Here is a 25481-nt window from a genome sequence, read left to right as displayed (position 1 = left end):
CCTCCTGCGTGGGTGACTCTGATGTAAGGAGCTGCTAGAAATCTTACAGCAAAGCCACTGTTGCTGATACAAAGTCGAGGAGGTTGGCGTTTGCCAATCAATTAATATCCATCATCTTTTACAGTACCTTTGGGTTTGGGAAGGCATGGGCTGAAAGCCAGCCTTTGTTGTAAATTTATCAGGTTCTTTTCAGAAATGTAGCTGTTGCTCCATCCTGACTATTATTTAAACTGTCTCCACTTGCTGCTTTGTGGATTCTCTGTTTTTTTTCCAGCGTTGTGGCGCAGTTTCCTTTTCCTGCTTCTGTTTCTTTGCCCAACAGTGATAAGTGAATACTGGGGGCAACAAGCAGGGAAAAAGTCCTCGGCGTTTTTTCAAGCGCAGCATGGAGTGCAGCAGGTGTTGGGAAAAGGTGTCCCTGTCCCTGGCGGGAGGGCTGGAATTAGATGATCTTTCCGGTCCCTTCCAACCCAACCCATTCTGTGATTCTGTGAAATTTGTGTTCCTGAGCGCAGTTGCTTCTCTGTGTCCTGGCTGTTGCTCTGTGAACCTGTGTGTTCCTGGGGCAAGCTGTCGTGGTGGGGAACGCAGCTGCGCTTTGGCCAGAGGGCGGAGGTGACCTTCTGTGGAAGCTCCTTGCAGAGGAAACACCATCTTTGAGGCGCTGCTCTCAGGCAGCCCGCAGCAGGCCTCGGCAGGCGCTTGGCTCCCTGCAGAAGCGGCAAGGACAGGGAGGAATTTCTGGCTGGGAGTCCATGGCCAAGCGCTGTGTCCTCCCTCCCCGCCCCCCCAGCAGCTGGGAGGCTATCTTAGGGCCTGCTCCAGTGTCACTGTGCCCGAATTAACACAGGTTTGGCAGCCCCGAGGTGGCAGCCCCGTACCCAGTTGCTGCCGCTCCTTCAGCGTTCAGCCGGCCCGTGCGGTTCGTCTGCGACCTGTCAGTGCTGCTGGGCCGGGATGGCAGCGCTCCTGTGTAAGAGGCGCAAAAAAGGAGGTAGGAAACGTGTCTGTAGCAAGAATCCCTTCCTAAGCTCTCTGCCTGGGGCCTGGGGACGGGCTCTCTAAGCAGGGCTCTCCCTGGGCTGCGGGCTTTGGGAGGCTTTCTGCTGCCCCAGCCGTGCTTGGCCGGTAGCGGTAGGAAGGGGCTTTGGTCCTGTGGGATCTGGCCCAGCCACCCTGGGTCTGAAGGCAAGTGTAAGGGTTTTATGTGGCTTTTTGTGTTGTGAGGGATGGGGGTGTAATACACAAATTCATATTAATGTTTTCTTTCAGTTTAGCAAAGTGCTCAGAAACAAGGTATTTTTGTTAGGAAGAGTGGGATCGTTTTTATATTAAAAAAAAAAAGAGCATGTGTATCATCTTAATTAAATTTCTGGGAATAAAACTAGTTTAGCTGCATTTAAAAGTATTCTGGCTTGACATGTATGCAGCATTTTGTTTATATATCATACACTGAAGACGGTACCATGTGTTCAGTACCCAGAGGAACTTGGCAGCACTCTCAGAGCGTTAGGAACAGCGATGCCCTGACCTTGTTGAACACTTGGCACTCCCAGAATGACAGCAATGCTGCGGTGATGGAGAGTTACATCCCGGAGCAAGGCTGGTACTTCCAAAAGGAGTCTGCTTTAAGTGGAATTGGGGCATTTATAATCCTAGCAGGGTTTTAAAAATCTTCCTTGTAATGTCCAGTTTCCCCAGGATTTTTCTTGTGCCTCCTGGTGGCTGTACCCCTCTTGGCATCCCAGCGCAGGAGCTGCCGGGTGAGGAGGCTCTAGCTGGGTGCAGATGCAGGCGGGGCAGGGTCAGGCAGGCTGTTAGAGCTGGCATGAGGTCTCTTCACTCCCTGGCTTTTGTTTGGAGAGTTTTCCAAGTGCATAAGAATGAGTGCAGAAAAGGGGTAATTGCGAGTTTCTTTACTAGTGACATTTATTCAGAAGGTTAAATCTCAGCCTGCAGACAGTGTATTCTGTTTGCTGTGTCAGTGCTGTTCTCTTCCCTTCCCGTTGCAGAAGGTCCACAACCCAGAACTGAGTTTACTGTTGGCAGCCCCCCCTTCCCCCAGGCTTTGTGCCGCCTTAGCTCTAAGCAGCTGCTCTATCATGGTTCATAAGCCATAAAGTCTCAAAATAGGAGACCGGTGTTGGTTGCTCGCAGAACATAAGAACAGCATTTCTTACGAAATTATGTCCAACGTCTTGGAACTGCAATTAAGAAATGTGGTGACTTGTTTTAAGCACCTGTTTCAAGTATCCATGGGAGAAGGTAGTGTCGTCTTCTTTCCTGTCCTCCTCTGGGGCAGCAGGATCTCTGTATTTCCCCCTTCCTTCAAGCAGGAAAAAGGCAAGTACTGATGTAGGGTTTTGTAACCTTTGCAGACTGCATGCAAATGATTAGCCTGTGGTTTGATTTTCCAGTGGGAAAGGGGAGTAGTGACTGTCCTTGAAGGAAGTGCTTGTTGGGATGCTGTGACTGTTAGTTAACCGTTTCTCCTTTTCCTTCCTCAGAAAAATTTGTCTAGCAGACCTTTTTTATTTTAAAGTCCTTGCTTTTCCCTGGAAAGACTATGGGACTTGGACCTCTCCCAGGTCCAAGGAGACTGTAGTACCACAAATGCTGCCACAAATTATCTTAGTCCGTGCTAACACAGAACTGTCACTGGATGGATGGGACTGTTACTGTGTCTTTGTTCTCCTCTCTCAAATGCATGTCTTTCAAATGCATGTATTTCAATAGCTTGGCTTATAATAAATAAAATCTGAGTTTAGGGGGAAATGTGCTTTGTAGAGTGTAAAAGTGTTAGAGCATTGCTAGTGCTTTTCTTTCTGTCGGGCTCTGTGAAGATAGTAAAGGATTATTCAATACTTGTCCTCAAGTTCAGTTCCTCCCATATGGCAGGACATAGGGAAGTATTTTAATATCCATTTTATTGATGAAGGGTACTTTACTGACTTTCCCAACTGAGAGTTGGAGGCTTAGGACAAGAGCTTGAAATCTCAGATTCCAGATTTGTGTTCACCAGGTCGTGCTACATCTATTTTTAGCCAGCAGCAATGCTAGAATTAAATACATTTTCATCTTTATTTGGTAGGTCTCCCCGGGCTTCTCTGCGACTTTTAATAAGGCCAGTAGCAGGCTGCAGTTCCTCGTGTTCTGCAGCTAGGAAAGGTGGTGATGAGTGGTGGTCGTGCTGTCAGAAAAGGAGCTTGATTTTACAGTTTTCTGTCTGCTCTAGATCTGGGCCATCCTGCAGACAAAGCTCACACCCCTTCCTTCTGGAGAAACAAGCACTCTGAGGTTGCTCTGACCACAGAATGGGGTTTCTTGCAAAATATTTTCAGCCAGTTGTGTGGTGGCTCAGTTTAATAAGAAGCTATAAAAGGATGTTACTTTGATTTTATTTTCCACTGCGGCTGCAGTTCTTAATTCCATAAACTGTGGGCCCATTTTGAAATGGATCTACCAGATGTTTTCTCTTACTCTGAATACCCTCTGCAACCCCTACATAGCTGGAAACTTTGCATTTATTACAGTCTTTTTTTCTGTTTTTTACCTCTATTCAGTGAGTGACCTCCAAGAAGAAGGTAAAAATGCTATCAACGCACCAATGAACCCAAGCACCGTGGACATCCATCCAGAAGACACACTATTAGGTAAAGTATTCACACTACAGACCTCCACTAAGTGATTGTTAATGAAGGTGGCCACTGTGACCCCCATATCCATTGCTTTACTGCTGAACGTAGATGGCTCAGTTGCAACTGAGAGAACTGTGCATGAGAATTGAGAGCTGTTGCATGTCACATGTAGACTAGAAATGAGGAGGGCTAAAATGGAATTTAAAGAGCAGTGCCCACTATGCAGATACACTTAAACTAGGTAGTTTATGGGAAAACGGACTTGTTCAGTGAATTGGCAGAGAACTTGAGTTTTTCTGTCATCATCCTGAAGGTAGAAAGTTGAGGTGTGCAAAGAATTAGATGGAAAATACTGCTTAAGATTTATTTCCGTTCCCTTAACCGATTGGCCGAGTGCATGACAGACATCCTTCTTTGGTAAGGGAGTGGTATCTTCTCTCTCTGTATACACAGAGGGGAACTGAAGTGCAAGAGGACCAGCCCACAGCAAGCCTGTAGCAGAAGCACGTGTCATGGTTCCTGTGGAACCCTTAGACTGCCTTGTCTCAACCTACACACTACGCTGCTGTTCACTGGTGGATGCCGTGTTCCTCCTCGGGTTCCTGCTGCCACTTTCCAAGTGACAGTACAGCAAAATGGGACCCGGTACTGAATGAACAGATGAGCATTTAGGCAGCTGAAAATAGTAATTAAATGTGATTAGGATAGAAGCATGTAAAACAAGCAATGCTTTGTAGAAAGAAGGTAAATATTCAAATTCCCGTTCTCTCCATTCCCTCCCCTCTCCGAGTCCCTACAAGAGCAACAGCGTAATGTGATAGCAAAAAGTATTTAAAACTTGTTGGAATAAAACACTTTTTTCTTTCCTGCCCATATGTTTCTTAATCTACAGAATTAGCTGAAGCAAGCTGTTACAGAGACAAATAATAAACCATAAATGAAAAACAAAACAGTGTTAGTCATTTAGATTTTTTGATTAGAAGAGCAGTAGGAAATGCAAAGTACTGTTCTTCTGAGACGTGGGCAAAGTGTTGATTGCTCTGTGAATATGTATGGACCAGGAGTGTCTCCAACAATTTCTCCTAGGTACCACTTGTGTAAGACTTGAGAAGGTGCAGGACCACTCCTGCAGGCCTGTCATGCAAAGCCATGACACTGGTGAGCCTTCAGCAAAGTTCTGTGGTGAATCGTGTACCATTATGGCTCAAATCTTGTTCAGGGTTTCAGTTAGCAGTGTTTTGGGTGTGTAGGGGGTGTCACTTCGTTACAACCAGACTGCCTGACTCATCCTAGGCGGTAATGAGGAAGAAAAGGAACACAGGGAAGAAAAAGCAGCAAAAGGATTCATGGTTTTTCATAGGTTTGTGGAAATTTGTCAAGTATGTTCAGATAGCAGGGTCTTATTTTTTCCATAAAGATGAGGGCCCCTGGGAAATACTGACCCCAAATGCCTGGGTGAGTAAGGTAACGAGTTTGCTGGTGTAGTGTCTTGTGCCTGGGATGTGCAAGTGTGGTGTTTCCACCCGAGAGCAGGGAAGGCTGGTGCTGCAAGAGGAACCCCCTCTCGGCTGGTCATTGTCGGGTTTTAACGGGTTCCCCTGGGCAGCGTGGCACTGCCTGACCAGTGATCATACCAAAACCCCTCCTTTGTTGTCATGCTGGAAGGAATTCAGAAATCAGTAGGGAAATGGGATTCCATACGGCCTGTCTAGACTCAGCTAAAGATAAATCCATGGTCACCCATGTGACACCGTCACCCATTGTTGCGTTTCTGTTGTGTAGTAGCCAGGGTTTGCTCTCTGCTGACAGGATCTGGGTCACAGCTACCACCTGGCTACTAAAGGAGCTAAAATGAAGGGTGCAGGGAGAGGTCAGCTACTTGAAAGCAAGCACCAGAGTTTAAAATAGGAGACTTGCTCAAGCTGCTTCCGAAATACCGGTATCCATATCTACGGCAGCATATAAACATGTGCGTGATGCGCGTGTCCATATGTGCTGTTGTGAAGATAATTCTGCCAAAGGTTGTTTGATTGTTAGCCTTACTGAGCTCAAGCTGATTTTGCTACCAGTATTTCCGTATCAAATTATCCCTTCTGAAAATTAATCTTTATATTCATGCCTCGTGGTTGTTCTGCTGGCCATTGGAGAGCATTTCTCCCATCTCTCCATCTCCCAGCAACAGAAGAAATAGAAGACTTTGCACCCGAGAAATCTATTTTATGTTCTTCCCCCACGCTCAAGTACAACTGATATAAATTGGGGTAATTTTCCTTCTCCAGCTTAACCAGAGGTCGAGGAGTTCATGCACGCAGCGCCACGTGTGTGACCAAGTTTCAGGGAACCAGAGAGCGGAGGCACAAACCGTCAGCCCAGGTCTCAGCAGCTGCACTGAGTGTAGCGCCGTAAGCTTGCTGTGCTCTTCAAGATGGTGTAATTTGGGACAGGTGTTTTCAAACAGAAATTAAATACAAATTGAGGAGAGGGAGAAAAGTAGTTGCACTTTTGGGTGTGTTAATATGCCCGACAGGGTAGAGAGGACGGTGATTTCCCTGAAGGATTCTGCATACAGCAAGGTTTGAGCTGGGGAAGGTCAGTGGAAACAACCTTATTTTAGGGAAGTTAGGGCTGCGTTATCTTTCTGTGTGTCTCTAGAAATGACTAACACTTTGACCCTTGGGTGTTCCCTTGCTAAGATGACAAGTAGGCACTGTCATTTCTTGATCAGCTGACAGGCCACTTCGTGATTAGGAATTGTTGCCAGTATTTCAGCAGTGTACATTTGAAGTGGATCTCACTGAACTTTCCCATTTTACTTGGACAGAGGAGAATGAGGAACGCACTATGATTGATCCTAACTCAAAAGAAGACCCCAAGTTCAAAGAACTGATAAAGGTAGGAAATCGCTATTTTGTCCTTCTTCAAATCTTTAACTAGCAAGCTGGAATCATTCACAAGCTGGTTACCAAGAACACAGTTGAGGAATAACAACTTGTTACTGAAGTGTATCTGTGAAAAGTGAGGTCATCAACAAGGTAAAGCTAAAAGCAACTGTCAGAGAAACAAGAAAAGGCTGGATGTCAAGGTGCTGGTGGTAGTTACGGAGTAAAGCTCCATTGTCCGTTTCCATCCGTGTGATTATCCCAGCGAGGATCAGTGCTTAGCTTGAATCTACCTGCAGTCGCTGCACGTAAACCTAGGAGCTTTGGGAAGCACCAGTCAGGTTTCAGGAGAAGGAGGAGTAGGGCTGAAGTGAGCAAAGGCATGGCAGGGAGCAGTGAGGAGACCTCTAGTGTTACAAGAAAGTTGGAACTGACATTCTTTGTGCCCTATATTCTGTTGGTTTTTTTTAAAGAAAAGTTCTCAGTTTACCTGTGTGCTGGGGTGGGGCTCAGATTGTCCTGAATCTGTGTTGTCACTGGAGACACCTGCCCGAGGTGTTGGTAACGGTGTTCCCAGCTGTGCTGGTGCGAAGTGGGGCTTCCTGCCTCAGCAGCGCTCATAGTTTCTGCCAGGTATGGTGGAGGATTTGATCCTGAAGGACTAGTGTTCAGGAGAGCCTTCGCTATGCGGTTAAGTCGTTGAGGTTAACGTAGTGAAAGCTTGAGCAGGAACAGAAGGGATGATGGTTCTGAACAAATGTGATCTCTTTCCAAAAAGAATTTCTACTTGTGTTACACTTCTCACTACACTTCCTCTTTATTATTTTCAAATTATATTTAGAAATTATTTTTGTTAGAAACAGCAATGCAGGTGTAGCTGGGCGAGTATGAAAACTCTGGATAGTGTATACCATCTCCAGATGGGGGACTGAGCTGTGGCGCGTTCCTGCCAGGAAACCTGTGCCCCTTGGCTGCACACATAAGCTTCACAGAGTGCCTCAGCAAACTGCTCACCCGGTACGTCACTAAAACAAGCCCAGTGATCTGTTATTGACATTGCAATAACTTGTTCAGGATTACAAACCCACATCAAACCGAGTTTAGCAAGGAGCTGTGCTCAAATTTCTTTGTTATTCTAATTCACCTGGAATACATTGTGGTTTTAAATTAAGTAAATTTGCACATTCTTTCTTTGTTAGTACCTAAATCCATTAATTCTCTCAAAAGGTGGAGAGGTCTTGCACCACTCTTTCAAAATGTCCTGTGGTTTCTTTGCTAGTGGAGCAGTGATAATATCGTGAATAATTCAGCTGAACCAGAGTCGTTGCAGTGAAGGAACCAGACGCGCTCTGTGATGCAGGAGACTTGATACTGAGATCAGAATTGCTTTTAAATTGGGAATTTTGCTGTTGAATTTAATACGAGTTTGTGAGTCTTCCCTGGATGTCATAGATCGGCAAGGTTATATTTTCCAGTTTGGAAACTGGAAAACCTTCAGGAGGAATGGAAATCAAGTCTAGAGCAGCACTCCAGAGCGTGTGTGAGTGCTTACAGTGCGCTGCAGCACCGGGCTCTGGTTCACCACGGCCGTTTACACCTGCGTGAAGAGAGGGTAACGTATTACCAGCTGAACTGGAGCAGCTGGTGCTGGGAACAGCATGTAACTGGAGACTGTTTCCTTGGGATCATTCTCAGGGGAGAGATGGGTCCTGTAGAGTGCCTACTTGAAAATGATGTAATTTAGGTAATTGCTAATCATTTGCATACCTCTCAGCAGTTGAGAGGTTTTATAGAGATTCAGCTGGAGAAATATTTAACACTACGTTGGTGTGAATCTGTAAGGCAGGGAGAGGTTGGAATTATGTTGAGAAACCCTATTTTGTGCCACAGAGTTTGGATAATGCAAAAAAACAAGAGCAGTTTCTTCCTTGGTTTCTGTTCTTCAGTGATTAATGGCATTTTCCAAGAGCCCGGGTGCTGTGCTAAGCAGCCAGCAGAAAAGCTGCCTGCTCCACAGAGCTTGAAATGAGAGATCTCCACGAACTAGCAAGGAGTGAGGAGTTGAATAGATGGAGGTTTTCATAGTTCGAAGTGGTTCTCTCTTTTCCCCTCAGAGAGGAATGTGTCAATAGCAGCAATAGAGCCTTCTGAAATTTGGCAGTAGGACTTAGTTTCGTTGGTGCCAGCCCAAATCTCTTTCAGCACCAGAGTTAGACACGCCAGTGGTTTGCCATCCTTGAGTTTGGGGGTTTCTGCTCTGCCAGGCACATGCAGTTGGGTAAATGGGGCTCAGTGCAGAGCAACAGCAGAGATGTGTGTTGCTGACACTGCTTCAATATCTCTTTGTCTCCACAAAATGTTGTTTTAATTTCTGCTAGCCTCATGCCATAGGAATTATATGCATAGTGGATTGATCAGTGGAAGCTTGTGTGAGCGTTTGGAAGAGCTTTTCACAGAGCCATTGTAACTCTGAAGAGGCATTGTGTAGCGTTGTGGTAACACAGACCAACAGAAAAAAAAAACCAACAAAAAGCCTCATTCCTCACTCTTACTAAAGCAAATATACAGTGAATCCCTTTGTTGAAGGCTGCTTAGCTGGGAATGGTAAAATGCCTGCTTTAAGTCCTCTCGCACATATGAAAACCATCAGGGACTAGAATTATGCCTCAAAGTGTTGTTTGTTATCATCATGGACTGTGTTCTAAAAATAGTTGGCCACAATTTGTCCATATGAAGTGTTCAACTAAGTTCCCTCTGTGGCCAGCAGCCTTTTTTTCCTCACTTTGTTTGCTCTGCCTGTAATCAAACACAGTTTGGGACATGGCCAAACAGACCTAAAGCTGAAAATTCAGATCAGGGAAAGGGAGATGAGTTACAATTTTATTTATATATATATGTGTAAATAATTTATTCACAAAATAATCTATTTCTGGTGTCTGAAATGTGTGAGCTTCTTTTACTCATTGCCTCATATGACTGACTTAAGCATTTGAACTATAAATTTGGTCTGTTTCGTGAATTTCTCCTTGTATACTTCAGAGTCAGGTTTCTAGACTGTATATTATTGTGAATCTGTTTAAAATTCAGTTTCCATTAATATATAAAGTTCCCTTAGTGGGTCCATTTCACTAATTGTAAAGAGTGTTTGGGGATTCTTCTAGCTCTCTTTTGAATACTTAAAAAAAAAAAAAATATATATAAAAAAAAGGCTGATCTATGTGTGCTTTCCTTGTTGTTCAGGTATGTTTCTTCGTGTTTGGATGTAAAGGTGGAACGAATCTTTCTTCCCCTTTCTGGTTCAGATGTGGCTGAAGGGTAAAAGTGTCAAAAGCTTTATTGCTGGTTGTCATCCTAAACAGAATTAGAGTTAATAGGCTGTAGGAATTGAGTCAGAGACTTTGAAAAGATATTTTAACGTTTCACATAAGAGGCAGACTTCGTAAGGTTTTTCTCATGTATTTTGGTAGGAAAAGTATGAAGAAGAGCTTCTACTAATTGAATCCAAAATTTTAGAACAGCAGCTTGCAAGATGAATTGGGTCCCGTCTGAAGGTGCCTTGCCTTGACGAGAGACAGAAGGTGATGGCTGCAAGATGCTTTCCCTCCCTGCAGAGGCTTCTGTAAGATTGGCTGATGCCTGCAACGACTTTTGGCCTTTAAAGCCTCACCTAAACTTAATACAGATCCAAACGCTGCTGCTCTAGTTCCTGCCTGAAATGAGTAAACATTCTCTTCGGTAGTAAATCATTCACTGTCCTAGAAATTGCTATCTTTTTCCATGTCTAATTTTATGGCTTTTTTAAATTCACTGTGGTGAAGAGAAAACCAAAATGAAGCCACTGTCCTTTTGGTCAGGTTTCACGTGTGACGGGATGAAACTGTGCTTCCGAAATGCTCCGTGGGCTGCTTTTGAAAACCAGAAGCCTTCTCTTTGTTTACAGGCTGCCAGTGCTTTGTGCTTAGTCAGTAGTTTCCAGGCCTGAATATGAATTTTTAGTATTAATTTTCATGCTCAACCCTGAAGCCAGTGAGGGTTGTATACCTTTGATCTCTTCCTATTTTTCCCAGAAGTCGGGGGTGAAAGGGTCATTGAAATCAGGGTTTTCTTTGCTGGTTTTGGTGACTGGGCTTCCTGTTTTCCCACTGTGCCAGATGTGTTCATGTGTTTTGTCTTGTTTTCCATTTTGCTCCTTACTGTATACTGGTGACTGTGGGGTTCTTATGCCCTTGAACTCTGCTGATTAACTCTGAATGTGCCAGCCTGCAGCACAAAAGTACTTCTGAGCTGGTGAAGTTTGAGGTAAAAACCCATTTTGCATGAACTGAAAAACCAAATCGGCCAGGCAGACTCATTTTTCCCTCTAGATTTCTAGCGCTCTTGTGTTTCAGCTGTCTGCCTCGTGGTGCATTTCAGTTTTCAGCCCAGTGTTTAGTAATGTAACATGGCTCATTTAACCAGGCATATGCATTTGTCCTAGAAATGATACAATAAATGGATTGTATTGGAATTTAAAGCACTGCTGGAAATTTTACAACTGTGAACGCATGTGTCTGAGCATCTGATGCAGTTCAGAAGTGTTTTATGTGAATAGGGATATGCATGAAAGGGCAGGCATGGCTTTGAGGATGTGGGGGTATTGTATTAAAGTTTTAATATCACACTGCTGATCCCAGATACTATAGAAGACTAGAGAAAAGCAGCTTTTTATGAAGGTATGACAAGTTAAGTGACCTAACAAACGCTTTCGTGTACCTGCATGCTGTTTTGGGAGTCTCCGAGCACTGGATGAGGTGATGTCTCAGGGGTATTGAAGGTCATTGGCTGCATGTGGGACCTTGGGGTGGCTTCAGCGGCCATTGGGGTGAGGCGAGGCACGGTGTAGGGCTGAGGCTGGGAGAACAGGCTTCGCAGTGAAGCACTTCCTCGGCCCTGCGGTGTTTCTCCTACACCCTACACTACTTAATGCAGCAAGTGTAGTCTGAGCTTAAAAGGTGGTATTGAACTGCAGAGGTGTGAGCTGCAGGCACAGAAATGTGAGACCAGATAGATTGAAGTTAAGTGTATTTTCAGGCACAGGAGAAGCTCCATGTCTGCACCTTCCATCTGCTTCCCACCAAGAGCTCTGTGCCCATATCAAGCCACGTAAATTCTCGGATGTTCAGGTTATTGAATATTGTCAGGTTATTGAATATTGTCTGCTTCTGTCCTTGCATGAAGGAGCAACTGAAAAGAACTGGAGAGCTGACTTTCCGTGAGCAGAGAGTCAGAAAGTATTTCTGCATGTTCGTCATTTCAGTAAGCAATATGGTTCTTTATTTCACTTGTAAAAGTTTTAAAAAAACCCTCTGTGCAGAAAGATTTTTCCAGGCTCCTAATTAAGGCACACTCAGGAAATCAAGAGGTGGGACAGCAGATTTTTGGAGTTTGTTTGTTTGGTTTTTAATTACAGCACTTGCCAGTCTTCAAGGGCTGTTAAAAAAAAACACTTGGATTTTTTTTTTCTTAAATATAAATTGCAAATTCTTTTTTTCTAGCAGAGCTGGAGTTGTAGTCTGAATACTAAAGAAGTTCTAATGTTCTTTTTGATATTTTTCTTTCATTCAGGTTGCAAACTATTAAAATAATAAAGTAACTATGGCTAGACCTTGTTTAATTTGTATCTCTTTTAGGTACTTTTTTTGCCAAAAGTTTTTCAGTGCTACATTTCCCTGAAACATTAAGTAGCACATAGTGTAAGTATTTCCCTTTTTTAACACCCTGTACCCAAAGCCACTTTGTGTTTCTGGTGTACCTACACTCTTGGAAATGGGATGTTGGCTCCTACATTAGAGGGTACTTCCACACTTTAATACCTTGGCATTTCCTAGATTCTGACTTCAATACCATTCAGCACAGGACAGACAAAATAAAATGTTTATTAATGGTTTCAAATAGTTCAGCCTCCTGAGTCTTCCTTTAACAGAGCTTCTGAGGACTTTTGGAGATCTGGCCTCTTCCTGTAGGGACTGTAAAGGAATCTGATTATCAAATGATAATTTCATCTGGATGTCAGTTAATTTTTGAAAATCTGCTCTGTAAATCTCATGGAAGACCTAAATCTTCTAAGGCTTTGGTTTCTGCAGTTGTTTTTCTGTTGATGTCTATGTGGATCGTTTTGGAACCGGGCAGTCACCTTATTGATGGGCTTCGAAAATCTCTTTCTAGATAATCTGGGATGAGAAAGTATCTTGTTATTTAGGACTCACTTTTCTGTCTCACTGGTGAACAGTTTTTGAGGTGAAAGTTGGTATATCTCTTCTCATTGCCTTCCAGCTGTGATAATCCTTTGGTAACTTGTCTAATGTGTCTCTCCAGCCCTTTACCATAAATGTTGTATCCCCTGAAAAAGATTGAAAGAGAAAAGGACCAGCTGATTGGAGTTTTCTCCCCAAATGGGATCATGGTTCCCCACCTGCAGAGCAAAGCTCTGCTGACTGTTTTATTGAGGCTGCGTCTTGCATTTAGCTTCTGCTGGCCCTAATCTCTGAGAAGCTAATATGGGTTGGGGTTTTCAAAGGAAATCTAAAGATTTGATGCCCTATGCCAGATGATAGCTGACCTGGTTTTATGGAAACCCTAGATTTAAATCTAGAGGAGGAGGACTGGGCAGGGAGAGTTTACCTGATCCAGAGGCTGCTGAAGAGCGTCCTGAGAACTGCTAGAGGGCAAAATGAAGAAAGAGCAATTGTCTTGTGAAAGGGCTCAAACAAATGAATTTCTGACAATTATTAAGGCTAAACTGTGATGTATGACAGCTTTGCTTGTGTTTTCCTTCATTTGTTTCTCAAGGACTCCTCAACTGTTTCCTTAGGTCCCTTTGTCTGTTTAGGAAAGATTAAAACACTTGTTAGGCTCCCGACAGAAATCACCGACAGCAGACTCAAGGCCTTCAGTGGGCGCTTGGGCAACTCCTAGAATGGGCAAACTAAGATAAGGGGGACTCGAACAAAAGGACACAGAGACCCTGTTATAGGGAGGGTGATTCTGCTGATTTAGGAAGGAGGCGCCTGGACTTCACTGCACAGCGCCTGCTCTGGAGAGAAGGTCAGCTAGCGACCACCGTGAGGAAGACTGCTTACTTCTTCCCTCGACCACCAAAGACCCTCACTCTCTTTTCACTACACCTGCTTGGACTATGTAAATGAATTCTGGGAACTCATTATCATAAGACAGCCCTTTCCAGGAAATCTAATGAATATGTATGATTTGTGCGTATGGAAACTGATGTCCCTTGCTAATTCTTGGGAGCCCTTAAGGTGGAGAATCCCCAGGGAGACCTCAGCACTGCTAATAAAGAATTCCTGCTTAACAGTAAAAAAACTTTACTGTTGAGGCAATTTCTTTGTTTCACTTGACATTTTCCTCTGCCCATATGTGAGATATATATATATATATATATATATACACACATATGTATATCAGGCTATGTGACACAGAAGCAGGATGGTTTCCAGGGCATGTTGGAGCACGTGTCAGGAGACAGGCTTCCCAGCACTGCTCCTGTGAGCCAGCCGAAGCAGGAGGGTGAGTGACTGTATCTGACTGTATCTGACTGTATCTGACTGTATCTGCCCGGGCAGGGTGCTGCAATGCCCCTTTCAGCCCAGACCCCTGGTGCTGGGGGTCGCCGGTGTGCCAGTGGCTAGGGCTGTCAATTCACTGGCAGCACGAGCCATGAAGGTGTTGCAGGAGGGAGATGTGAGGCAGGGGAAGGAGAGGGAGAAACTGTGTGACCCTCCCACCCAACAACGGCATTAGGTGTATGCGAGAGCGTGGACTGACTCGGCGAGGTGTGCTGGAACAAGGCAGGTAGCTGTGACTGCCCAGCGCAGGGAGCGGGAATAGCCCAAGGGAGAGCTGAGGGTGCTGCGAGGCCGCGGGGGAGCAGTGGGGCAGCACCGGGGCAGAGCACATCCCTCTGTGTCCACATCTCTCTTCAAACATCGCCCCACTCTTCCTTACCTGCTCTGGAGAAGATTGCTTCTGATACAAGTTGCTGCTGCTGACTAGTGAATAACTTACCAGAAAAGCTTCATTTTGAAAGAAAGGTCTTTAGAGGAGTCACTTTTATTATTGATATTTTTCACCCCCCTGGGCAGCTCAGAGGGCAGAAGTGATTTACATACATGAGCACTGATGCTGATCCTTGCTTTCCATGAATAGACTTGCTGCTGTATCACCCAGCTAAAATTTGTCATTTACCCTATTTTTAGAGCTGAGTTTCAGCCCTGCACATTTTCAGTGTGCTTTGGAAGTACTAAAGGTATAGATTAGAGGTACATGAAGCATTAGTATTTCATGTTTGGGTTGCCAGCTTCTTTGTGGACACTAAGCCTAGCAAAACTTATGTGAGGGTGGTAGATCCAGTGAACCTCAGTAGCCCGGCTGAATTACTTAAATGTCCTTGTGACCAACATATTCAAATGCTCGTGTTTCCTGGGAGTGCAAGGTGGGTGTTTTCCAGTGCAAGCCTGTCTATATTTTGTTTATTTGCTTTTGTTTCACAGTCTCATGTGTATTAAAGCCCTAAAACATTCTTAGCCATCATCACTGCTGAGAAGAGGCAGAAGTATGGGATCTAATCAGAAAGTGAATATAAAGAATCCACAATTTTATATGAAGCAGATTAAAAACTACAGCATTTTTAAATGAGTCTTATTGCTTTAGGTGGCTCTAGTTAATGCAATTTGCATGTTTATGATTGGCAGTACTCTTCTCCTCTTATAGAATCAAGGATTTAGCAGGATTTAACACTTGTGTCTCTTCCCACAGAACTGTTGTTATTTTTGTGAAAGTAATTTAATTTTCCAAATAATAAATTGGAGGAAGGCACTACTGCCAACTTCAAACAGTCAAGGCTGTTTTTCCTGTAACTGTTTGGAAACTATTATCTTTGGCACCTGGAAAACTTAACTCAGTTCTTTTCCCTTTTAAAGGTTCTTTATGTTCATTCCTCTATTGCAGGTGATTGAATGATTTTTATAGTTACAGTAGTCAGCATATGGGGACTATTATGTATGTTGTAGAGTGGTTATCAGGCCCATTTGACCAAAATTTTCATTCCTGACTTCTGTATTCTGCAATAGCTTAAGATAAAATGCCTTGTCTTGTTGCTAATGGCAGGGATCTACCTCGTGGGTCTGTTTAGCTCCTGTTAGTAGGAGCGTTCCCTTTCCCCTCTGAAGCTCTTCTTTCTGGCACACCACTCACATCTGTTCAGGGTAGAGATCGTGGTGGGAGCGTGGCACTGTTGTCATCCCTTGGCAGGTCTGCTCTTCACATAAAACAGGTAACACATGAGTTTCGGGACCTGAAGAACATAGATAGTAGCAAAGGTTATTGTTGCTGAGCTGCTAGTTGCTACTTGCTTTGGAATGGGTGCAATAAGGAGACATTTTAATGAGGAAAAATAGAGGGCACTAGAATTGCCATGCTGCAAGACCTGAATTAAAAACGATAGAGCAAAAGCATCTCTTTGTATGTTATTTCTCTGCATCTTGGAAATATGTTATAAAGTAACCATAAATATGTTATAAAATAAACCATAAATATGGCTACTCTTGCTCTGTTTTATATTCCTGATTGCTGCCTTGGATGGAAATAACATATTTCAGTGTTTTTTAGACATTTGTCTCCCTTTTCTGTACATCCAGGTTCTCATTGACTGGATTAATGATGTGCTGGTGGAGGAGAGAATCATTGTTAAACAGCTTGAAGAGGACCTTTATGATGGGCAGGTGCTGCAGAAGCTGCTGGGTGAGTTCACACTAGAGGAGGTGGCCCCAAAGACGGGAAGGGGCCCAAAGTTAATCTCTTCCAAAGCTGCAGGCAGCAGGCTGGTCTGTGCAGGATCTCACCAGGCATCGATAGCTCCAGCGTCAGCTTCTCCCATCTGTTCTCCTCGGGCCGTCAGCTGAGGGGCAGGAAGTCCAGGTGGTTCCTAGGTACCTGTGGACCAAGTAGAGTCCAGACAACTGAAATATGTGGCAGAAAAACGGTGAAGAGATTGGTGCTTACAGCAGGGGACCGAGCAGAAGCCATGTGGTCCAAAATTTTGTCTGTCTGGTTTGCTTCAGAAAGCTTACGGGCTGAGAGGTTTTTTAAGGTCCTGATAGAATTACTTTTAGGGGAAAAAAATGAGAAAAAGAGAACGCGTGGCAACAGGCACATACTCATAATGTGCGTTTATGTGTGAGTGATTCACGAAAGGATACACTCAGTTAAGCAACTGCAATTTTACAACCCCCTTACATTTTTGCAATGTCTGTGTTTATGTGGGAAACACAATGGAGAAAACCTGACGATGATGCAGTGATCTATGGGGGTGCTTTTAGCAAACAAAGAGGCTGGAAGCTTCAAGTGCCCTTGTAAATCCACAGTGTTTCTTGGAGACAGATAGTCTGCTCTCAGTTTACTTATGACGTGTTTTCAAGAGTGGGCTGGGGTGGGGGATGTACGTGTTGGAGTGGGGCAAGGGGACCTCGTGGGGCTAATTCCACTGGTGCTAACAGATGCTGCTTACTGCATTTGCTGCATCTGCCCCTTAAATAACAGGTCTGCAGCGTTTTGGTGAACAGTTGCAAGCTTTTAAAATTGGTTAACAACAATTAACTTTGTGTGCAATTAAAACTCCTCAAAAATTCCTTGAGGAATAGAACAGGAGTACTTTTAACGCTGCTTGGTTCGACTGCAGCTGGAACCCTCCCGACAGGGTGTAGAGTTAATTTTAGTTGGGGAGCATTTGTGTGAATCCAGTTGTACTTCTGAACACGCAGACGCTGCTGTTTCAGCAGGTGGTAGTGCATGTCACTGTAGCCATTTGTCACAGGTGTCACTGCTTTCTTACACTCCTGTTCCACCCTCAGGCCTGCAGAAAGTGCTTAGTTGCATGTACATACGTACGTATATAGGTATGGAGCTCAGTTGGGCTTAGTGTATCTTACAGGAGGGAGGGTGGGCATGTACATCCAGCAGCTTGAGAGTTGACTTGGACTGTTTTTTCCTCACTTTCTTCCTGTTGGGCCTCTGATTGGAGAGCAAATGCTTCTCCCCTGACCTGAAGCTATCACAGCTCAGCCCTAATCTTATGTTTTTCTTCAGTGGTGTGTTGGTTTCTTCAGCAAGGCTTTATATTACTGAATCTATTCATCTTGGTTTCTCCAGCAAGACATGTATTACTGAATCTATCCATCATCGTGCTGTCTCATTGATGCAAGAGGCAAAGCCTATGGTGCTTGTGGTGGTGCTCCTGATGCTCAAGGCCTCAGAATTAAGTCAGACCTCTGTTGTGCAAGTCTTCTCTTCTGGTGCCTGCAGGAAAGGCTGATAAATAATAAAGTAGGGTCATTAAACTTCAGGGTAGTTGCCATTCCTTGTCCGTGAGAGATGTTTCAAGAAGATCTGTCTTGGTAGGCAGACACAAAAAAAAAAAAGATGAAAGGCAACGGCTTGTCAGTGGGTTTATTTTGAAGAAGTTCAGAGTAAGAGATTAGCAAATGGCTATCTAACTAATGGAGGTGGAGCTCCTTGTTCAGTTGATTTCATCAAGGTACAGGCAGTGCCACTCAGCAAGGCTGGAGTGGCTTGGTACACGTGGTGTCAGGGTGAAAGGGAATACATTTCTGCTTGCTGACTGGCAGCTAACCTGGACTGAGAACAGATAGCAGCCATAATATATGACCAAAAAATGAACCTTGTATTATAATTTTTTAAAAAACATCAGAAATAATTTAATACAATATTTGCATGTTCTGGTAGTCAGTTTAAAAATGACTCAGAGACATCTTGGCCAAAGAACATTTTTCCCATTAAAATTATTCACATCTTGATAAAAATTTCCTTCTGTAGATTGATAGAAACAGTCAAAATGTTCAGACTATTTGTGAGCTGGTAGCCCGCAACTCTCTTCTGTTTGGTTTATTAAAGTACTTTTGTGTTTCTGTCACTTTAAAAAAAATAGGTATATGTATCTTCAGCTCGGTAAAATGTCCAGAAGAAACATACTCTTGAACTTGAGGGCAGAAATATTTCAGTTATTGGAATAATAGGTTTTGACAACTCTGAAATGTTTCTGAAAGAATCTTTAGAGTTGAAGCCCATCCCATTTTGTGAAAACAGTTTTGGTGAAGTGCTTTTTTGTTTGTTTTAAAGACTGGAATTGTATATATAATTGGAATATGTTCAACCAGTCCTGACCTCCCAGTCTCAGCAGCAGAGTGAGTTTGATCATTTTTTTCCCCAGGGTAGAGGGAGAAAAGAGATCAGCTGTTCCCATTGCTCTGGTGGCTGGAGGACTCTATCCCACATTCCTCAGCTCTCTTTCTTTTTTTTTTCTTCTTTAGAGAAATTCAGCTCCTGTGTCTTTGGCAAGGGCTAAAATGCAGAGGAAGAGAAGAATAATTTGTCTATGACTTTGGCAACAAATAGTTATATTACAGAAACAATTCAGATTTTACTAATGACATTTTACAAAATTTCCTGCATTAGTTCATTTTTAGAAGTAATCAGCCGTGATGTGACAGTGTCATCACAACACGACAAGGTTGTACCAATTTACTTCTTTAAATTAATTCCACTAAGCCAGTACAAACCTGTGGGTCATATGAAACTATGACTTCTGATGGTTCGAGGAGGCAAAATTTGCTTTAGGTTAAATTCATACCTTCAGCTAGCCTGAAGTAAAGCCTATCAAACTGAAGTAAATGTTCACACAACATTTCCTGTTTTTTGTCCGAAAGTTAACTTGTTATTAGAAAAGTCCATTAAAGCTGTGCAGCTTCCTTGTGTAGTGAAAGCCGTGTTGTGCCAAATGCTTTTCAGCAGTGAAAGAAGATGGGAGGTACAGTAAAAATTATTACTAAGTTGGTGCCTATCTGCAATTTGTTATATATTTTGGTACGTGATTGATGAGCATATTCTGCCAGACCATACCACTTTCCTATCCCAGGTTTTATTGGAATTGACACACTTTGATGAAAGGTTTGCTTTCAGCTATTTTGCTTTCTGAGGAAAATCATTGTCTTGGAAAATTTCTAGCAGAGTTGAGCTCTGCCCAGTGCTCTGTGCTTGTTATTCCCACCCAGGCCCTTGTTTAATCTGATTCTGCCTGTTCTTTTTGTTGTTCTTTTTTTCAAATACAGAAAAATTGGCTGACCGTAAACTGAACGTGGCAGAAGTGACGCAATCTGAAATTGGTCAGAAACAGAAGTTGCAGACAGTCCTGGAAGCTGTCCATGATTTACTCCGACCCCACGGCTGGACAATCAAGTGGAACGTTGACTGTAAGGACTCAGTTATGCTTTCTGTCTCGGCTTCACGGTCAAGGAGGGTATGATAATCGATAGGTCGGTCATATTCTTTGTGAAGCAATGTGGTTTTTACAATTATTTATTTATTTGTGTAGAGGGTGTTACACGTCCATGTATGGGTTGTAATTGATACCTTCGTCTGTGGCCTTTGTTTAAGGACAGATGTACATGGCTGTGGGGTAGTGGAAGTAATTTGTTCCCTTAAGGATCTGCTTTCATTAGAAAGTTTTTTGTTTTCTTCCTGAATTTGAATACCTGCAGATAAGAGAAATGCGTTCGTTGTTCAAGTAGTCGAAGGTGGTCTAATCCTTCAGGCCACCACAGTGAGAGCAGAAGGGTCCCGCATCCTGCTGGGGGGTGCAGCTGCCAATGGGCTAAGCAGAAAGTGCCCTCTGTTCAAGTGAAAAAGTGCCTGTTATCATCCAAAAGCAAGAATGGAATTTGAGAAGTCCCTTTGCCTAGGTAGTAGAGGGAGTTCAGCTCTTACAGCCAGGAAAGCTTATGTTAACACTTTGGAAGTCTGCTAAAAGCAGGATCCTCCAGCATTCTCCGGGACAGTGGAAGGCAAGTGATGGAGTGTGCCTGTCTTCATGGCCTGGGGAGGGAGCTGAAGTGTTAGCTGACTCCTAACTTAGGCACGTAACTTAAAGGGAGGGTTGAGTCTAGGCTTCGCTACCTGTAAAATTATATTGTTGGCCTTGTTAATTTAGGAAAAAGAGGAAGAAGGACAAAACCAGAAAGGACTGTTCACCAAAGGCATTTTTCAGTGTCTTTTCGCCTGCCTTTTTCCAGAGCTATTTCTTTCAAATAAGGCCTCAGTATTCCTTTATTTGCTTCATTTCCCTTGTTCCCTGCAGCAATCCATGGCAAGAATCTGATTTCCATTCTCCACCTTCTGGTAGCTTTGGCAATGCACTTCCGGGCTCCCATTCGACTGCCTGAACATGTGTCTGTACAAGTGGTAGTTGTACGGGTGAGTATGAACTCGTAAGAGAAACTGCTCAGAGCAGTCGTCATTTATCACGCTGATTGTGCAGTCTGGGCTGCTCCCAGCCATTGCCCCCTGATCTCTTGTCATTTAGAAAGTTCTTGTCCCAGTTTTTTAGTGAGTCCCAGTCTTGGAAATGCATTTCTGGTGTGCTTAAACCTCGTCCTGAGAACATCAGATCTTTAATATGTTTGGGACCACCATTTGCTGCTGCAGTATCAAGCCAAAAATGTGTGATGGGACTTTATATAAGAGAGAGTTGTGTCTGTAATTTCTGGCACTTTAGTAAATGGGTTTTGCCATGCTTTTTTTGTAGAGAAGCCATTGAAACACAAACAGCCCAGAAAGGAGTTTCAGCACATAGGATTGCCCTGGTCTGGGAAGCCTGTTACTGATGTTGTTTTTCCCCAGTGACTTATTATGCAGACTTAGTCGTGTTGTTTTCCTTGGCACACTAATAGGCTGTCATCATTTCTTTCACAGCCGTGTGTTTTTGTTAGCTTTCCTTAGATATGGAAATCTGACCTGAGGAACCCTGACTTCTCCCCTCCTGCCCTAGATATTGCTCTAGTTAGTCCTTTCTTTGCTTGGTGCTGATCGTTCCCTTTCACTCTGCAAAGACTCTACTTTTGGAGCGTATATGCTCTTGGTTTTTAGCTCGCCTGCTCTCTCAGCTGTAGCTCCTGTGGCAGTACAGTCTGTAGCATGGGAGCCCAGCTTTTCCCAGCAGCTGTGAAGCACCAGGCAGAGCTGTTCCAGCTGGCTCTGCTCACGCCCTGACTGTGTGCTGTGGTGCTCAGCGCTGGTGTAGCGAGGCAGGCTCAGCTGCTGGCAGCAGGCTGGGGAAGGGCTTTCTGTACGTGCCATTTACTGGTAGAGCTGTCAGGCTAGAAGAGGTTTCTTTTCAAGAATAAAGAAGATAAAGCGATCTCAGACTCTTTTGCAAACGTGGATCCCCTTGCAAGATGCGATTTCATGGTGGTTGATTAGGCAAGCCTCATTTTGCTTTACATTTAAATAATAGCATTTTCCAGGCTGTCTTTCCAGGGTGTGACGTAAATGGGTAATTGATGGATATGCCCTGGCTCACAATATATGTATGTATTATCTTTAAGAGCTGATTTTGAACTGCTTTCAGGCTGCTGTAGTTCTTTCATTTTAAGAACAGTGAGTTAGGTATAAAATAACATGAACGTAAATAGGAGACTGCTTTCTTTTAAAATTTCTTTTGACTGTCTCGGAAAGGTAAGGAGGAAAATGTAAATGTAAGGTGGTCAGCAGTCCTCTGACACCCTGATGCTAGAAACCTCCTTCTGCCCAGTACAGTGAAGTGTCTTCCGTAACTGTCAAAAAAACCCCCCTTAGGTAAGTAAAGCCTCCCTTTCCTAGTCCTTAGGTCAAGCTTCAGGACCCTCTGCCTCTGTGGCAGAGGGAAGGCTGTGGAGAAGGTGTTTTCACATCTTGTCCTGGTGGAGGGATGTAGAGAAGACCCCTACGGAGAGCGTCTGGTTCACCAGAGTCCCTGCATCTGAGACTAGACAGGGCTGAGGTGAAGACAGCGTGAGAGAAAGGCTGACAGAAACTAGGGAAAGAAAGAAAGAGAGAGAGGAAGAGCAACTCCATGTCCCCAGGGGAGTGCCGGAAGGTGTCAGAGCAATGGTACAACGAGAGTTAATTTAAGCTCGAGAGGCTGTAAACTCTTGCTCTCGGGCCTAGAGCCTGGAGTCCTGGAGGTGGTTATGGCAGCTGCTGGCTGTGAGCCTACCCCAGCTGCCCTGTGCAAGAAGAGGCTTGTTTCAGCCCCCCCGTCCCACTGCTAGGAAAAGCTTGCGACTCTTCAGCTTGGTTTATTTAAATGGAAAGGAAGGCACAGTATAAACTGAAGCATGTTCCTTCTGGAACAGTAACTTTTGCCTTATACTTTGGTAAATTGAATTTTTGTAGTTCAGCATCCAGTCTAAAAATACATGCTGGTTCAGTAACAGATCTCTTTAAGTGGATTTTATTTAGCCTTTGTTACACTAATGACAAACAGAAGAATGGTAATGAGGTTAATATTGTTCCTAATCCAAGTAAGAAAACTATTATTAAGAAGATTATTGTAATTATAATTATCAATTTATTGTGAAATGATCTCTTATTACAGATCCCAATAATGATTAGGGTTCTGTCAAACTAGATCATAATTAAGATGAGATGTTTTCTCTGAGAGGTTTTAGTTTAAATGCCTCTTCTTGCTTGAATATGCATTTAAGGGGATTAATCAACAATTTAAGCGACTTTGTGAGCTTTGCAGAGTTGACCCCACAGCAAGACAGCCTTGCAGGATGTTGTGGGAGTATTGTGCAAGAGCACACTCACACTGAGATTTTCAAAACTGGCTAAGTCTCACTTTCATGGGGACTTTGGCACTTAGTTGATCATTATCAACTTTGTGGAGCCGTCCTCACGCTGTGCAGATGCACGAGGTGGTTCTTGCCCAGAAGGGCTGTGTTCACACTACAAAAATCAAGAGTTGTACAGGTTTAGCAAGTTACTTCTTAGCCAAGTTGTGTGTATTTCCATAGCCCGTCCCAGAGCAGTGCAAATACCTTGTTAGCTTGTGTAAGTGGTGTAGGCTTTTTCTTCTCTAATTTTTAGTGTCCTGCTCCATAAAATGAGCTAATATTATGACAGCACTGTGCTACATGGAAAGTATTTATCAAGATCTTCACAGACTGGTGGTGATTCTGCCCTCCCCTTAAATTCTTCCCTTCCTTTGGCATCTTGAGGTGACAGACTGAGATTTCCCTAGGGTGCTGTATTTTTTTTAAAATCAAAAATAGTTAATTTAGCATCTGAGAAAGATCTGTAGCTGTATCTGTCAAACAATACACTATCCCTTTTTGGTCCTGCACTATATATTTTTCTCAGAAACCCACAAGCGTTTTGGAGGGGACTTGCTGCTTTACCTTCCCTGGAAGGAGGAACCTTTCCCTGTCTGTCTGTCAGTGTTACCGAGAACAACTACAAGACTAACCCAGCAGCAGAAAGCCACTTTTGTTTATATTATTTTATAATGGGCACCATGAGGTAGCCCCTCTCAAGAGTAGAGTTCCTGAAACCTAGTCACTCTCAAACCTTTTTGAAATAACCTCCAGAATTGGTTTTCTTGGTGGTTTTTGTGTGAAATAGAAAATTTTATAACCATGGCAAAATATGCCCAAGTTATACATGTGTCCTAGCAGAACAAGGGTTTAGGTGGGTCTTCTAGTTAAGATCTTGGTGATAGCTACCCTAGGTTCTGAGTTAAGAGTCTGAGATGATACATGCTTTAGTGCTGGTGTCACTCAGCACGTGCCTGTCGTTCCAGCCCTCCTCAGTGAGGGCAGGGAGGAGAGGAACTTTATGGTTTCAGTGTGTGCTTCCAGTGAGAGCTGAAAATGCTGAGGTTTTTCTTCTAGCTGACTCTACTGCCTGATACTTGAAACATAATCTTGCATGATGAAGAAATACCTTAATTCAGGAAAACAAAAATGCTCTGAGAAATAAGCATAAAATTTGTTCTTAAGGCTCACTGTGTTGGTTATTTTTCCAAGGCTCAGGAAGTGCCATCTTTTGCACTTAGCTTCCTTATTTCTAAAATTGCAGCATATCCCACCTTGGTGCTGCTGGGAGATCTGGGGTATTTTCACAGTAATTCCCTTGTAGTCTGAGCTGCAGATGGAAAGGTCAGAGGCAAGGCAGGCTGAAGAATAAATGTGTCTGGTGGCAGTGGTGCTAGGAGTCAAAGTTTTATCAAAGGATGACATTTGCTTTTGGATTGCAAGGCCAAGGGACCCAGGACTGCTGTGGGAACAGCATGCTCAGCTGCCTCGGGGGGAGCTCTGCAGAAATGTTGCCATTTCCACCTACTGGGCAGTCAGTGTTGGCACCCATTCCTCCTGCTCACTGGGCCTTCGGAGGCGTTATTCACTAGTCACCACTTACAGAGTTTTTGTTCACAGCTTATAGCATCTTCTCCCTGGGGTACGTGGTGCCTGGGAGGTCCAGAAACCCGTGTTAATAAAGCAGAGACGTGACGGGATGGAATAAAGACAACATTGGTTTTGTATGCAAGAAAACACTACCCTGTGCAGTGCTTCCTCATTCTGCCATCCGTGCTATCGTCAAGGTGTGTTTCACCAACCTCCTGGCACTGTCCCTGCAGCTTTATTAACCCTTCTGTAAGATATTCTGACAGACCTGATTCCTGGATGGCTGCTGAGATCTGAGCTCTTCGGGTCAGCTTCTGAAGAGTTGAGAAGGGAGGAGAGAAATTCCTCCATTCAGGCATAAGACTGTATCCCATGGTTTGGGAAGGGACCCGTAGAGGTGTTAAGAAAGTTTTTGACTCAGGTAAAAGCACTCCCAGCCTCCAAGAGGCATGTGCCATGTCTCCAAAACTCTGGAGAGGCTCAGAAACATTTGACCCCACCTGTGTCAGGGGGCCGTGTCTTAACAGAGCCGAGGAAGATGTTATAAAACTGTTTTGAAACTGAGTCTTGCTGCATGCTGACTCTCTGTTGGGTAGGAGACTCCTCATTTGTGCAGATAATTATCCCAAGGAAAGAAAACCCAGTAACAGGGAAATACCATTCGTGGTGAAATC

General features: G+C 43.8%; 1 protein-coding gene across 6 annotated transcripts in view; it reads left to right on the top strand.

The window, feature by feature from the left end:
- PARVB (parvin beta) overlaps nucleotides 1-25481 on the top strand; it is a 67723-nt gene that overhangs the window by 21628 nt on the left and 20614 nt on the right. For 5 of the 6 annotated variants that reach the window (XM_074872155.1, XM_074872160.1, XM_074872157.1 and 2 more), the window contains exons 2-6: nucleotides 3564-3653; nucleotides 6460-6530; nucleotides 16210-16312; nucleotides 19696-19836; nucleotides 20721-20836. In XM_074872155.1, coding sequence (XP_074728256.1) covers nucleotides 3564-3653; nucleotides 6460-6530; nucleotides 16210-16312; nucleotides 19696-19836; nucleotides 20721-20836 — 521 coding nt within the window. Of the gene's footprint in view, nucleotides 1-876; nucleotides 995-3563; nucleotides 3654-6459; nucleotides 6531-16209; nucleotides 16313-19695; nucleotides 19837-20720; nucleotides 20837-25481 lie in introns of those variants that run through there. The other variant, XM_074872156.1, reaches the window with a different exon arrangement.

This window comes from Strix uralensis, chromosome 5 (assembly GCF_047716275.1).
Source record: "Strix uralensis isolate ZFMK-TIS-50842 chromosome 5, bStrUra1, whole genome shotgun sequence".
NCBI classification, from domain to species: domain Eukaryota; kingdom Metazoa; phylum Chordata; class Aves; order Strigiformes; family Strigidae; genus Strix; species Strix uralensis.
Note: the sequence above shows the minus strand (reverse complement) of the source record. Positions and strands in the feature narration are given on the sequence as shown.